The 14,828-nt window shown below is 40.8% G+C and overlaps 1 protein-coding gene across 7 annotated transcripts in view; it reads right to left on the minus strand.

The window, feature by feature from the left end:
* RNF111 (ring finger protein 111) overlaps nt 1-14,828 on the minus strand; it is a 65,494-nt gene that overhangs the window by 41,966 nt on the left and 8,700 nt on the right. For 5 of the 7 annotated variants that reach the window (XM_049813000.1, XM_049812995.1, XM_049813001.1 and 2 more), the window contains exon 2: nt 1,981-2,876. In XM_049813000.1, coding sequence (XP_049668957.1) covers nt 1,981-2,876 — 896 coding nt within the window. Of the gene's footprint in view, nt 1-1,980; nt 2,877-13,687; nt 13,986-14,678; nt 14,687-14,828 lie in introns of those variants that run through there. The other 2 variants (XM_049812998.1, XM_049812997.1) reach the window with 2 other exon arrangements.

Here is a 14,828-nt window from a genome sequence, read left to right on the forward strand (position 1 = left end):
TAATTGTGGTTTAAAAGTAGTACAAAAATTAAGCCATTGGACAATAAACTTACTTTTCCACATAACTAGATTAAACAAATTGCAAGTTCCAGTCTTCCTACCATCAAAATAACATCACACTGAATCACTGAATAATCAGAAGTTACCTGAACAGCTTGAATATTCACTGATCATTACGTCAATTTTTAAAGAGATCTCTCTCAAAAAAGATTCCTTTGAAATGCCTATGGAAAGCCTCACTATGGAAATACTTGTTCTACACTTCAAGGGAAATAAAAGCACAGAAGCGGTATTAATTGAATTTGTGTTAAAAAGAGCAGTAGGTTTTAACAGTTCAAGTATACTAAAAAAAATTAATCGAATAATCTCACTTTAAACACATTTATCATGGTTAAAAATAGATGGTCGCCTGAGAAGCCATATCCTACATTTTCTCATCCATACACCAGTTTCACTGTTGCATCATGCTCTGTGTGGAAAGAGAGTTGTTAGTGGTCCTACATCATTTTACAGTTACATGAAACTCCATCCTCTCTGAAAACGAGAAGAAACTATTAACTTGGAAGCAGAAGTGTTAACACAGTAGTTTCCCAAATTGTTTTTTAATATGAATGTATGCAAATCCCCATACATTAATTATTTACAGTTCATACCCTTCAATACACTTGAACATGCGTGTCAAACATAACTTCTTTAGTCTTAAAAATCACATTTCTGTCCCCACAAAAATGCATGACGGTAATCAAGGCTGTGCAATAATTCTTCTGTTTCAGAGTTATTTATGCAGCCCTAGCACTGCATAAGTAAGATTTTTGCATTACAAATATTACTACTTGTGTTTAAACAGTACATTAAAGAACAACACACAAATTATTTCCTGCTACAATGCGTAACAAGCAATAATCTAGTCTTTAGTACTCTGGTTCTGTTCAAGCATAAATCCTGCCCTAACATGAACATACGCACTTTTTTTTTTTTTTTTTTTTTAAAAAAACCTGTCCTTGTATTTTCAGTCATTTTTTCTCAGAGGAATGATCAGCACAGTCTGAGATATGGTTTCACCTTCTAAAGTATACTTGTCACTACGCAAAAAACATGTTTGCACAGATTAACACTATGCTGTGTTCAATGTATCTACTTCCCTGTTCTCCCTAAAAAGCTGAAATGATAAACAGGAGGCACAACTACAACACTGTGAACGTTACTGGTCCCAATCCTGGGACTGCCTTTCACTTGGCAAATTTAAGATGAAAGGAAGTCCAAGAAAATTGGTAGATGGAGAGGGGAAAAAAACCCAAAAAACCAGAACAAAACCACCAAACCACACATACCACCAAACACACCAAAACCTCCTCCCCGCCTCGACCCTTGCTCCAAACATTCAAGCATGCCCTCAAATACTGTGTCAAGACGTAGTAGAGAAACATTTGTGTAAACCAACCGCAAGATTATTGCATTCAGTTTATCTAGGTAAAACATTTGATATATACACTATACTTTGCTTTCCACAACTTCAGGCCTTAGAATTTTCTCTTACTATGCTCTTATCACAATGACCAATTTTTTTTTTCCTTTTAATTTTTTTAAGTTGTCAAGCACAGTTCATTAGGTATTACCAGATATTTCTACATTCTGAAACCAGACAGAGTTGTTATTGCCACAATCAGTTAACAAAGCAGCAATAGCTAAAATTTTTAATACAATTCAACAGCTAAAAAAACTAATAATGGAGCAACTCCACAGCAAGTGGCTAATCAGATTCAGCAACCTTCCAGATTCTAGATTTGTTGTAATTTTACTGGAAGCTCTGAATGTACTTTTCCCATGAAGAATTTATGGTGTAATGTTCACATTACATGCAGTAAGTCTATTTGTAGTATAACTTCTATAAAAACACAAAACCAAATCACTTATTAAAAAAAGCATATTGTATATAATGAAAGCTCATTAATAAAAAGTACCTCAGGAATTTAGTTTTACCTGAAGGAGCAGCTGTACTGTTCTGGTGGTTTTCACCAGGCGACACAAATAAGTCTTCCTCTCCTTCAGTAGATGAACTGGAAGAAGATTCACTACTGAGATCATTCTCGCTGGAACTGCTAGAGCTGGGTAATAAAGCATACTTTCTTCGAGCTAACACTTCCCGCTTTTTCCTCTGCATTAAAATTCGTTCTTTTTGGTTCTGTGTCCGCTGTGATGAACTTGTTTTCACAAATCTCTTCCTATACGGAAGTCTTCTTAAAGAACTGCTGTGAAAACAGGGCCTTTTCATTAATAACCCAGGTACAGAGTCTGACTCAGTCCGAGGCCACTTCTGTGACCTTGCACTATGAGTTCTACTTGTAGTACTCAACACTGCCTGAGGGTGTCTTACAGGAGCATCTTTTTCTTCATCAGATGTTACTGTGTCAGAGTCTCCAAAATGTAGGCTAGATGAAGGTGAAGAGATACAGTCACTAAAAGAAGAATCATTGTCTTCACTCTGCGTTTCTAGGTGCTGTCTTAATCCTAAGATTCCTTGGTTTTCTTTATCAGGACAATTTTGAGTATATGAAGGACCAGCCTGCTGGCTTTTGCGTTTTTTTCGCACCACAATACTTTTGTCTTGGTCTGTACGGTTGCCATTCATGTCCTTTTGCTTTTGAGAATCACCACATAAGTGAGAGAACTCATTCCCTACTTTACTAGCAATCATCTCAACCTCTGCAGTGAAGCTTTTGGTTGCTCCAATAGGCTCAGGGTTCAAGAGGATCCCCTTCAGACTCTCCTGTCTCTTTGGTGCATCAGAAGGAACTTCACTCTTCATATCCGCTTTTAGAGTATAAACTATATTACATTCAGGAGTCCATTTAGACATGGAAAGTTTTAAGAAAGGCCTAGAAATAAACATAAGATATGCATCAAGAAAAAGTAACATCAGATTTTTCAAGAGCAAAACTGAAATAAGAGAAAAGCAATTTACTGCTAAGACTGACCCCCCCAGTGAAAAAACTAACACAGCAATAACTGCGATACAGCTGTTTCATAATATTAAGAATACTGCTTTGACAATGTCATTTTGAATTAAGATGGATCTCTCATAGCTTGCATTGAAGGGAATTTCTGTTAGTCAGAAAAAACTTTACCACTTTCACAGGGCAAGTATCGATGTACGTTGTCTGCAAAATGTATGGGCGATGTCTGTTTCACCAATGCTTAAGCATGAGAGTTTTACAGGCTACTGCTTACAGAAGTTAAGTTTCAGCTAAATAGCTCCAATAGCCATCAACTAAACTGCATGCTTAAATGAGGCCTACATCTTCCCCTATAGCTGTATATATGCATAGTAAATACCTTGAACACAACACATGGTACAGTACGGTGACAACTGAGCTATAAAAATCAGTTACTTAGAATTCGTAGTTCTTTTATGACATGAAAAAGAATAAAACAGGAGAGATTTTGAACCTTATTATTTTGGGTTAAAGTAATGAGAAATCCATTTATTACCTAGAGTTTCTTTAAAAAACCACCACACATTAATAGTATACTGTATAAAGCTATTTTCAGTCCATGTACTTTTGACTCTATCCTGCGACAGAAATGCGTATCATATCACATGTTCCCTTAATAGTTGGTACCAGGCAGGTTCCCCTCCCTGTCAAAATACTAGGCTGTCAACATACAACAGTGCAACATTAGCCTCAAAGATTATTTCAAAGAAAAACTTTTGTACTGGAAGACTATTGAGAGACACAGGCAACAGTAACCTCTAATACATTCACCTCCGACCTGCTTCATCTGGCATCTCTGTCTTCTGTTTAAGTCCCAAAAGAGACAAAAGAAACTGGTTCCCACTGTGATAACCACTGAAGCACTCTTGAGTGTAACTAATATCACTTCTTTGTGCCTCAGATGAATAAGGCATGTGGATGAATAAGAAATATAGTAGACATTTCACACTTGTAATACTTCAGCAGGTAAGTGCTGCTTCTTTTCTCCCTCCCTCACTTGTTTGAAGGAACATCTCCTATGCTCTTCTAGAAGAAATGTTTACGAACTGAACTGGAATGTAGAGCTGACCAACCTGAAAAATAAATTTCTAACCGGATCAGACACCAATCTATCGCATAAGCACACAAACAGCTATACCTGGCTTACATCAGGTTGTGCTGAACTAACAGAAAGCTGCTTAAAAAAAATATGTGCAACTATACCTTATGTGGGAATGAGGCTCCTTAAGCAGCACAACTGGAATATGCATGAAGCCACAAAAAACAGTCTAAGGTAGCAACAACAAGATCCATGGCAGGGTTAGTAACATTGCCTACTCAGGTCCATAATCTTCTGCCTGAACCTCCAAATTCTTCAAAATGCTAACGCATTCTTACATCTGGTGCTAATATTTAAAGCTCTTGTTTATTTTGTCATAGAATGAATCAATACAAGATTGAGACTACAGAACAGTCAAATCAACATTTCTTAGTTTCACAAACTGATGCTTTCAGGAGCAGCTGTGAGCTAGTTGTTCCTACCAGACCCTGAAGAATGACTTATCTCAGTTTGCAACAAGTATAAACTGATGCATTATCCCAGGCAGCCTGTGTTCTCTTCATAGCCATAAACTACTAATCTAATTCTTCAAGTGATGTAATCTGGAATAAAAATTTTGCACAAGGCATATGTGCTGCAGTACTAACATCTACAGAAGACGTGAGTTCACTGGATCTTTTTGGAGATCAAGTACCTTGTGGATCCTAGAACCCCAGCTGAATAGATCCATTTGAATGTTCTCACTGGAAATCCTACAAACATTTAAAACCATTACTGTTAGTGAGGCCTATACCCTGTGATAACTAAGAAAGTGTTGCTGTTTTCTACTGGGATTGCAGCAGACAGGTATGTTTTACGTCAGTAAGTCAAAAGCTAACTGCATGCAAGTTGGACTAAACCTCCTCTTGCCAGTACATACAACAGGACAGGTTCTTACTTTCACTTCATCAAAGCACAGTTCACAGTAGGAGATAAATATTTCTTATCTTCAAGTGTTAAACGGAAGACTGCTGCATCCCGGGCAATATATGTTGGGTTTTTTTAATTGCAGTAAGTTTTTGTGGAATGCCCTATATAAGGCTACCCTCTTCTCTAGGACTGAAAAAAAGAAGTTGCAAAATTGGAAAAAAACTTGGAATAAACATTAAGCATGTAAGAAGTATACACAGTAAACAAAAAAGCCTCTATTACAGCTGCGGAATTCTGATATCTGTGCTTCTCTGCTCCTGACAGCTCCTGAGGAAAATACCAGCTCTCACATGCTCCTCGGTATGCTTGTACTTACCCTCACATACATGCACCATCTTTCTTTGCAAAAATTAAGACTGAAACTTCCATTTTATAAGATTTCTAACATGGACAGAAAATCAGAATTCAAACCTGTTATAAGCACACAGAGAACAAGCAGTACACAATCTTTCCCTCATCCTCACAAGGTCACCTTTAAGGCAGTATTTTTGGTCTGTTATTTGTGCACCGTTTTACAGAAATGCAACACTTAGTCTAGCCAGTCTTTTCTACAATCCAAAAGCAAAGCAGCCACTGCTACAATAACCCCATATTTCATCACAAGGGGTTTTGGATTTTTGCTTGTTTGGTTGGTTTTTGGTTGGGTTTTGTTTTGTTTGGTTGGTGTTTTTTTTTTTAGAAAATCCACAAAATATTTTGATTTGGGGGAAAAAAAGTTGATTTATTCAGAGAGCTTATTGTCTTCGCACACAGTCATAACTCACCATCATATATTAACACATCCAGCCTATACACAACAGTTTCCTGTCCTTTTAACATGACAAATTAAGGGGACAACTTTACTTAATTCTGAATTTTTCTTATGAAACAAAAATCTGAACATTTTCTCATTATGTGAGAATAATCAGGGGCTGGTTTACAAAGGACTCGGTTCTACTCATTGCAGTGCTTCCCTCTCCCCCCCCCCCCCCCCCTCGCATTTTATTGTTAAATTCTAAGTGAGGAAATCACCATCAGTATGAAAGTTCTGCATTCTGAATGTGATTATCTTTGTATAAGCGCTGTTTACTTTCACACAGAGGCCGCTGTGCTGATATACAGATAGAGCTATTTAAGTTACAGCAGAAAAATTAAAGCAAGAAAAGTTTATACTTTGAGAAACCTCAAACTACTGTAAGATGGCAAAAAATACCTAAACCACCATGCAGTGAAAACTAGTGCACTTGAAATGCTATTTACTAGCTTAGTTTTATTAAAACAAGCAGCCTAGATGTAATAGCCAGTTAACTCAGAATCAAACTTTTTGTATATTTGCACTTTTGCAACCAAGGAAAACTAACTCAACTAAGTAATCAAGATCTCTTGATTTTTTCTAACCAATACAGATCCTGAAGGACTGCTTACTCATGGGAGAGCTGCTGGCTTCCAATTAAAAATTGCACAACAGCTTAAACGTGAGTATATTTTTAAGTGAATGGCAGCAATCAACAATGACAAATAATCCATTCCTTCACTATTTAGAAATGCTATTACAAACCTTTGAACAAAAGACTTGACCAAAAAAGACAGAAGTTGGAAGAAGAACTTACCATTTAACTAGATTCCAATCCATTTTAAGTATTTTTGGTAGTTAGGCATAAGAAATACCCATACTATACTACATGTAAGTCCAATGCTTTTCCACTGAAGACAAGGTTTAAGAAGGACTACAAAAATATTATGCAAATAATTAAGAGTCTTTAGAATGAGATCATCTGCTGTTAAACTTAGAAGATCCTACAAAATCTCCCTCTAATTAAAAGTAGTCCTCAGAAGCTTTTTCAAAAAGCAAGATGCAATCAGCTCAATCAGCATTAGCGTTTCTCCTTCCTAATCAAAATATTTGACTATTAACTTAGAGTCAAGACTTCGAGAGGAAAAATGGGGTAGTATCTTCTTTTAAGCCATTTTAAGTAAAGACTTAATGAAGAGCTGTTAAGACAACTACCTGAAAACTATAATTATTCTAAGTTCCCCTCTACAGAATCATGAAGTGTACATGACTTTTATTCATTCATGTCACAAAGTAAAGACCTTTGATATTAATCATGCCAAGACATAAGAGCAGCACAAGAAAATTCATGCAAACTGGGGAAGTCCCTCAAAATTGCTAAGTCAAAAAACAAGCTCAAAGTTTGAAATCTTTACAGCAGCCAGGTTTATGATCACAAATAAAAGCAGAACACATTTGAGTTATAAGATGGAGCAAAGTATTTTGTCATTAAGAATGAATTCCATTACTAGCAATCAAAAAGTATGATAGCATTAAAGCACTATAAAACAGTGAAATGGTTCATTACACATTAACTCGATTTTTTGTTGTAAACTTGGTTGATGAATACATCTAATCTAATATATCATTACTTTGAAAATGTATTTTCAATTACATTTTAAAATATAGTCAACTCCCTTCACGATCAAGAATCAATCTCCTTTTTAGGTGTCAAAAAGAGCCTTTATCAATTCTCTCAAGCCTGCTACAGTAAGTACACAGTGCTTTGACACATGACCAGCCAACCACTTTGCAGAAAATGCCTATCTTAAGCACATGCTTCTTACATAACCGTGAAATTACTGGTCTCTGTCCCGTTAGTGTGATACGCACACCTAAACCCAGCTAGCCAAATAGACTTCTGGCCAACTTGATGAAAAGCAGTGAATAAAAAAGTTTCATTTACAAAGCAGTTAGTAGTCTACTTCCTCATTTTTCCCCATCTTCAATTTCCTGCTCCTCTCTTATTACAAACACAGTAATTTCCCCTTGTCTTATGCGCTCCCCACCACTCAGACCCTAAACGTACTTACAGACAACTCGGGTATCCAGTAGGGTTGAGCCTAAAAGCTAGAGCACACAAAAATTCTTCCCAATACAACAGCTCTCAAGACTACCAAGAGCTTGTGGAACACGTTGTTGTCATAATCTCAGAATGAACACAGCAATTCCACTTCCATACAGGTTCTGTGCTATCTTAGACCATTTATGTACCCAACCCAAATGCCCATATATAGAGTGATACCAGGCAAGACAATATTTAAGATGGTCTCAGAAAGGAAGTTTCTATCAGTTCCATTTGTAGTTCCTTTATTCAGTCCTAACTCTTATTTTCTTTACATAGCTTCACTGAACTCACAATTAACTTTTAAAATTAATTCCCTTCCCTAATATGTGGCTTTTATCAGATTTTACTTTTAATGTTATTTTTTACTCTGACCAGCTAATACTAGTACTGTTATCTTCATGGGGAAACCTCACCGTTGAGGCCTGGTATGTACAAACAAACCTTGTGCTCTGTATACCGTTGCTACCACAGTACTTTTTTTGGAACTGGCAAATATGGTTATCAATAGCTCAAAGAATGGACCAGTGAATGAAAGTATCACACAAGCTGTATTTTGGAACACCAACAGTCATTTCTTTCCTCTCTTTAAAAAGATGTATTTTTATTCTTTCAGCAAGGCTCTCCCATCAGATAAATCAAGACACCAAGAAACAGGATAATAAAAAAGCTTATAAAATTTGTACAAGACCTTCAGCAAAAGTGAGATAACCTAAGTACTACTACTTCCCTTTCTCAAGGGCAGAGAGCCAAACAAGACTGATTCATGCATGACCCTGATGCAATGGAGGTTAATCAGAGGGCTTGGAGCCATTTAAGAAGCACCACCCCCAACAAAATCCCATGAAGATCGAATCTCAGTGCTATCATGCCTTGCTCCAGCAAAAATAAAGAACTCGGCAGTTCACAGAAGAAAAACCCCACTTGTTAGCCTAAAAGGGGCAGTCATGCCCTATTCCTTTCATTCCTATCAAGCAGGGACAACCTGTACAATGCAGAGTAAGCAGCAAGAACACTAATATCTGATATTCAGTTCCACTATCAGCAAAACAAGTGCAATCAGATTTCGAAACTTTATTGCATTGTTCTTCGCTTTTGGTTGTTCTTCATTTTCACTACTTCATGAGACAAACTGTTCTTCTAAAGCTTGTTTTAACTACTAAATTTTAGCATGCTATATATTGGTCTGCTAATCTTTGCTGGCAAATAAAGCAATTGATAGTTAAAGATCTATGCATCTTTATAAAACAGCAACAATCATAAGGTAATCTAAAGCTCTATTATGTTTGCTTTGATATTATGCAGCATCAAACACACCTTTTTTCACAGGACAATATGAAATATCATTACAAACCACTCTCTGTTTCCTTTGTTTGCTTTAATGCACCCACAGTGATGACAGATACACCAATTTCTGAATGACAAAATTACCTGAGAATTCTCCAAGCAGAATACTTATCTTTTGCCCTACAGAAAGGTACAGTATTTCAGAATAACATGCATAGTATTGGTCTCAAACTGCATGATAACATTCTGGAGACAGGTTCTTGCCTACAGTCAGCCAAAGACACTCCATTGATATCCAGCCCAGGCCTAAGAGTTTGTCTGTGCTTTGCAGAGGGGTGCTACAGTTACACGAGCCACAGCAATGCAGGCAGGCTTACTCACTCCTTGCAGCCAATTCTAGGAACCATTACTGGCTTGGAAAGCCTACACTTAAAGTGAAACAATGTTATTTCAAGTACAGTACTACTCTTACTAACCTTTGCAAAGCCATCTCAAAGACAATTCAGAGCACAGTAACTGTACTGCAAAGTACTGTAAACAACAGTATCCATCCTCTGGACCAGCAAAGTCTCCTTAATTTTATCTCTGAAAAAAATTAATCTGAGACCTTCAAGGTTCGTTTCTTCATGCATAAGTCCAATCAGTAAAGCAATTATCTCGCAACAGAAATGTCAGGCCACATACAGAATAGCTACAGAATGCCTCTGTTATGCCATGTTATCATTCACCTCTGAGACATACCACCACTGTATTCTTACAAAGAGACTATTGAAAGTGTCTGTCTCACATCTTCTAACTGAATCCAGCACAGGACAGCTACAAACATAAGAGCTCTTCCCTAGGACTGATCTATGGCCTGGCTCCAGCAGGAACAGACAGAACGCACGGAACACGCACAGCTGGAAGTGCCTCAGCTACATGAGTTGGCAGGCTAAGAGCAATTCTGCATAGAGTCCCACGAACAAGTTAGTTCTCCCGCAATACACTGTGAATCAGTCCAAGACCATAAGGCACCCATAGAAATCCTAGCATCAATCAAACATCAGTGAAGCATTAGCATGCACATAGCCACCTGGACAAAGAATCTGTTTGGCTTTGCACAATGGATGCAAAGAGGTGTATTTGACAAACATGGTATTCACAAGCACATTCTTCAGTCTAGACCGTTTCTTTGCTCTGTCCTAGGCTTAAACTCAGTTAGCTACATTAACACTATGTAAATCATGGTTTTAAGACATAAGCATTATGATTTGGCAATCAGGAATGTTTTGACTTCAGCGAACTCCAAGACAAACGTAACAGCAACGAACTTGGAAATAAGAAGCAGTAGCTTTATAAAAGAATGACAAAATACACTTTTTTTTATTGGAACTTAAGATCTTAACTGGGAATTCTGCCTCCGGAGACAGTTAGGGAAGTTCCGAGTTACACAGCCATCAAAAATAATTTAAAAATGTACTTGTTGGTCCCCCTAGAAGTTTTGACCTTTGACATGTGTGTAACTGTTCTTAATGCAGTGTCCTTTTGCAAACACTTCTCGATAAGGCTTTGAGAAGCAAAGTAAGACATGATCTTTGCCACAACTTCTAACAAGAACCTTGGAGGTGAGAATGATGAGATTAACCATCGAGACAGTTTTATGCTGTTCTTCAGGAAACCTGTTAGAAGTAGGGGATTTTTCAGATATTGAGTAGATCTACCAGTTTAACAGGGAAGGACAGTGCAGCAGACTTCTCCACTCTTCACCCAGTAGAGCCAAGTGGCAGTGGGTAAAAGCAAATATTTTACTCAACAGAAGCCAAGTATTAGGACTGCACTTTATTGGCAAAAAAAAAAACAGAAGGAAGTCTCTTGCTAGTGAAGTCGTGAACCAGCCCTCTCAGATTTCACTTGGTAAACACTTAATAAGGAAGACATCACTTTAATTCACAGTAGTTACTTTTCCAAATAGCACAAACTATATAAAACCCATAAAACAGCAAAATAATCTCGTTAGCAAAATCCCTTCCCTTGCTCCATTAGGGGTCTCTGTTAGGCCTGACATCAGCCCACCAAGAAAACCAACCAATCTAAAGCCTGAAGGAAGTTCACTAGTGTAACACTTTGGCTGCAGATACATTTTGTGTTTCTTTTAAGAGCACTGAAGACTTTGGAAGCAGCTGATCACTGTCACTTAGACTGACAAAACTTAAAGAGACTACAACTGGGAGTAATTACCCTATACCTATGTTGTACACATGTCCCATACGACATTACTTAATAACATGTTTCCAATCTCTTCTCAACCTCACTGACATGCAAAAAGCTATATCACTACAGATCTGGTAACAAAACTAACCTAAAGGAGGCTGCACATTAGTAAAGCTGTGGGGAAACCTTTATACAACATCTGCCTATGGCAAATCCATCTCTTTGTACTATCCCCATGGTTAACATCTGAATCAAATCATCCCATTCCTGTCCCATTCCCCCAGCAATTTTTTCTCCATTTATTCAACTGCCTGACATCTAAGCCTCCACAGCTCATCAGCTAGGGAGGGGGGCACTATTAACTATATCTTCTCAAAAGAATATCCTCACCATTAGAGGAAATATACACAACTGAAATGAAAGATTCTTCATCTTGGGGAAAAAAGGCAGTAACTGCTGTCAGCTAAACCTTATTGCAACGTGACCACCTCCACTGATCTGGTTACGTAGGTCTACAAAGTTATTAATTTAAAGTGGAAGTCACAGATATGTTAAGATACATTCTTAATACACTTTTACAAAAGCCACTGCTCCATAAAAGACACATTTCTGAAAGGTCAGAACGTTCCCATCTAGATTTGGAAAGGACACATGAAATATGCATGAATGCTAAGAGCTGTTGTTCACCCCTGGGCTCCCAATACTAGACATAACCACAGCTATAGCTGCCAGGGCTTCAACCATCAATAAAAATAAACAGATTTTTAAATATGCGAGACTTCAAGAGTTTTAAAACAGGAAGCTTGGTGGCTCACCCACTTTTATTTAACTGAAGTGAAATGCAAAATGTGCACACAGCCTTACCCATCTTATGAATTCAATAGGTCATGTTATACTGTGGATGACAGCATAAGACAGGTGACCAGATATTCACTTTATCAAATGAACCAAGATCACATCCTTCCCTATCAAGCCTTGCACACCAGTAAGAACATAAATCTGAACTGGTGATAATCTTGGCTAATGATTTTTTTGGTTTTGTTTGGGTTTTTTTTTGCCTCAGGTAGTCCCTCTATACAACAAAAAGATGAATAAAAACATTTAAATTGGTGGAAAACTACTTTCACAGCAAGGACTACAGGTATGTGAATTATAAGCAGCTTTCATTTTTGTTTCTAAGAGTGACAAAATATTCTAATTCTTTAAAAATTAATTTTCCCGAAAAATCTTTCTACTAAGTATTTGGAATTAATCTGTCATTGGAATTTTCTACTGATTACAATAAAGACAATGTAAGGCCTTATTTTACCACCTAAAAACCTAGTTTTCCTTTATTAGTTTATAACACAGATATTCCACCCTGATAAATGCTACCTAGGTCTCCATGCTGAACAGTCAATTCTTATCTTTTTTGTCAAATATTTGTTCCTGAAGTAATCGTGCTAAAATCAAATAAAGTTGGGCTATTACAGCAAGATCTTACTTCCTGCAATATATCTTCTTTTGGAGGAGTACCTGACTATCAGGGATTAAGGGTATCATTTAATCAGCTAAAGCAATCAGGCCTTGCTTACAATCTCACAAAACCGTCTCAAGCCATGGAAGAGCTTATTCAAACAACACAAAAATTCCACAAACATATGCTCAGGCCTAATCGCCCGAAACACAGACACTTTAAAAAGTACATAGATCCTTAACGCCTGCCCATTTTAGTAAGAGTTACAAACCTACGCACCTCTGAAGATCCTGGCCTACATTTCTGAATGAACACTGCTTCCTTGTTTATCAGGCCAAAAACATCTGACTGGGGTTTTTTTGGGTTTTTTTTTTTTTTTTTTTCCAATACGGGTTAAGAAACAGAATACCAACTTCGCAAACAAAACAAATGACGTTATGACAAACCCTATTACGCACACAAATAAAACTCATTTCCATAAGGGAAAATTTGTGACAAATTTTCAAGGAGACAAAACCCAAAAGAGTGCCGCGGCTTCCCGCAGTGAAGATACTGCTTTGTGCATCAACGAGGCACTGAAAAAAATAAAAAGGCGGAGGGGTGGGGGGTGGGGTGGGGGGATCAGGGTGAAGTTCCCAGCCGCCCATCTGCCCCCGCGCCCCTCCGGCCAGCTCCGCCGGGAGAGCCGGCCCGGCCCAGCCCGGCCCCGCCGCGGGCCGGTCGCCGTTGCCGCCACCGGTGCGGGGCGGGGCTGGGCTGCGGAGAGATGGGGAGCCCACCGCCCCCCTCCCGGCCCCGCCGGGCCCCACCCGCCGACAGATAATGCCCCGCACGGTGCGGGGCAACGCCACGGCCGCCTCCCCCCCCCGCACCGTACCTGAGACAGTGAGGCCGAGGGGGGAGAGGCGGGTGCCGCCGGCGCCCTGCTCAGGGCCGGAGGGGAGGAAGCGGCCCCGGCGGGCGCCGCAGGGACCCCGCGTCGCTGCCTGGCGCGGTCCGGGAGGCCACCGCCTCCACCTCCTCGGCGGCGCCCTGCCCCGCCGCCCGCCCCCTCGCGACGCCGCTACCTCCCCCCCGGCCTGGCCGCAGCCGCCCGGGCGCCGGTGACACGCCGCGAGGCGGGCGACGTTTTGTTGTTGCGCAGCCCCCGCCGCCGCCGCCGCCGCTCCCTCCCCAGACGCAGCGCGACACTCGGTGCTGCTTTACAGCAGTCCGCAAAGCGCAGCCGCGCCGCCTCGCGCCCCTCCTCCCGTCAGGCGCCGCGCCCCCTGCTGGGCGGTGAGCGGTGGCGCACCGCGGGGCTCCCCTCACCCGCGGGCGCCCGGACCGGGAACCCCCCCTCGGCACGGAAACGACGCCAACGCCGCTTCAGCGGCTGCTCGCCCCGAAGAGGAGCAGGAGGACCCGGGCAGAGGTCGGGGACGGCAGCTCAGGCGGGACGGCAAGCAGGCAGCCGCCTCTGCCCTGGCCAGCGGCGTTTCTCCTGCTAGGTCTCGTATCAAAGCACTCGCCTTCCCCCCCAGAGCCGCCTCTTCCTTTCGCCTCACGGCGGCCGAGGGCTGCTCAGCTGTCGCTAAGCCGGCGGAGTCGAAGCGCGAGCTCAGCAGGCCCCGCCGGGGCTGCCATGGCCGCTCGCGTTATTCGATCACTGGGCCGGCCCTTCCCCACCGCCACGCCTGGTGCTGCCAGAGCTGCGTTGGCGCCGTACCCTGCTGCCGTCCGCGGAGCCAAACAATAGGCGCAGCTGCGGGGAAACGCGGACAAACCGCATCTCCTCGCGCTGGAAGCAGGGATTTAACGCGCGTTTACTGCGGCAATGCCCTTACTGACCTAGGAACAGGTGAGCCCGCCCCGCTCCCCCTACTTACCCACCGCACTACCCCTGTCAATACACCTCGTGAGGAACCGCTTCAGCTGGGAGGGAGGTAGGTGCCTTCTGTACAGCCACCAAGTCTCACAACCTGCCCAGCAGCAGGGCAGGCATCACAACGCTGCGAAACCTCTCGCTTCGCAGAAAG

The sequence above is a fragment of the Accipiter gentilis genome, chromosome 10, assembly GCF_929443795.1.
Source record: "Accipiter gentilis chromosome 10, bAccGen1.1, whole genome shotgun sequence".
NCBI lineage: Eukaryota > Metazoa > Chordata > Aves > Accipitriformes > Accipitridae > Astur > Astur gentilis.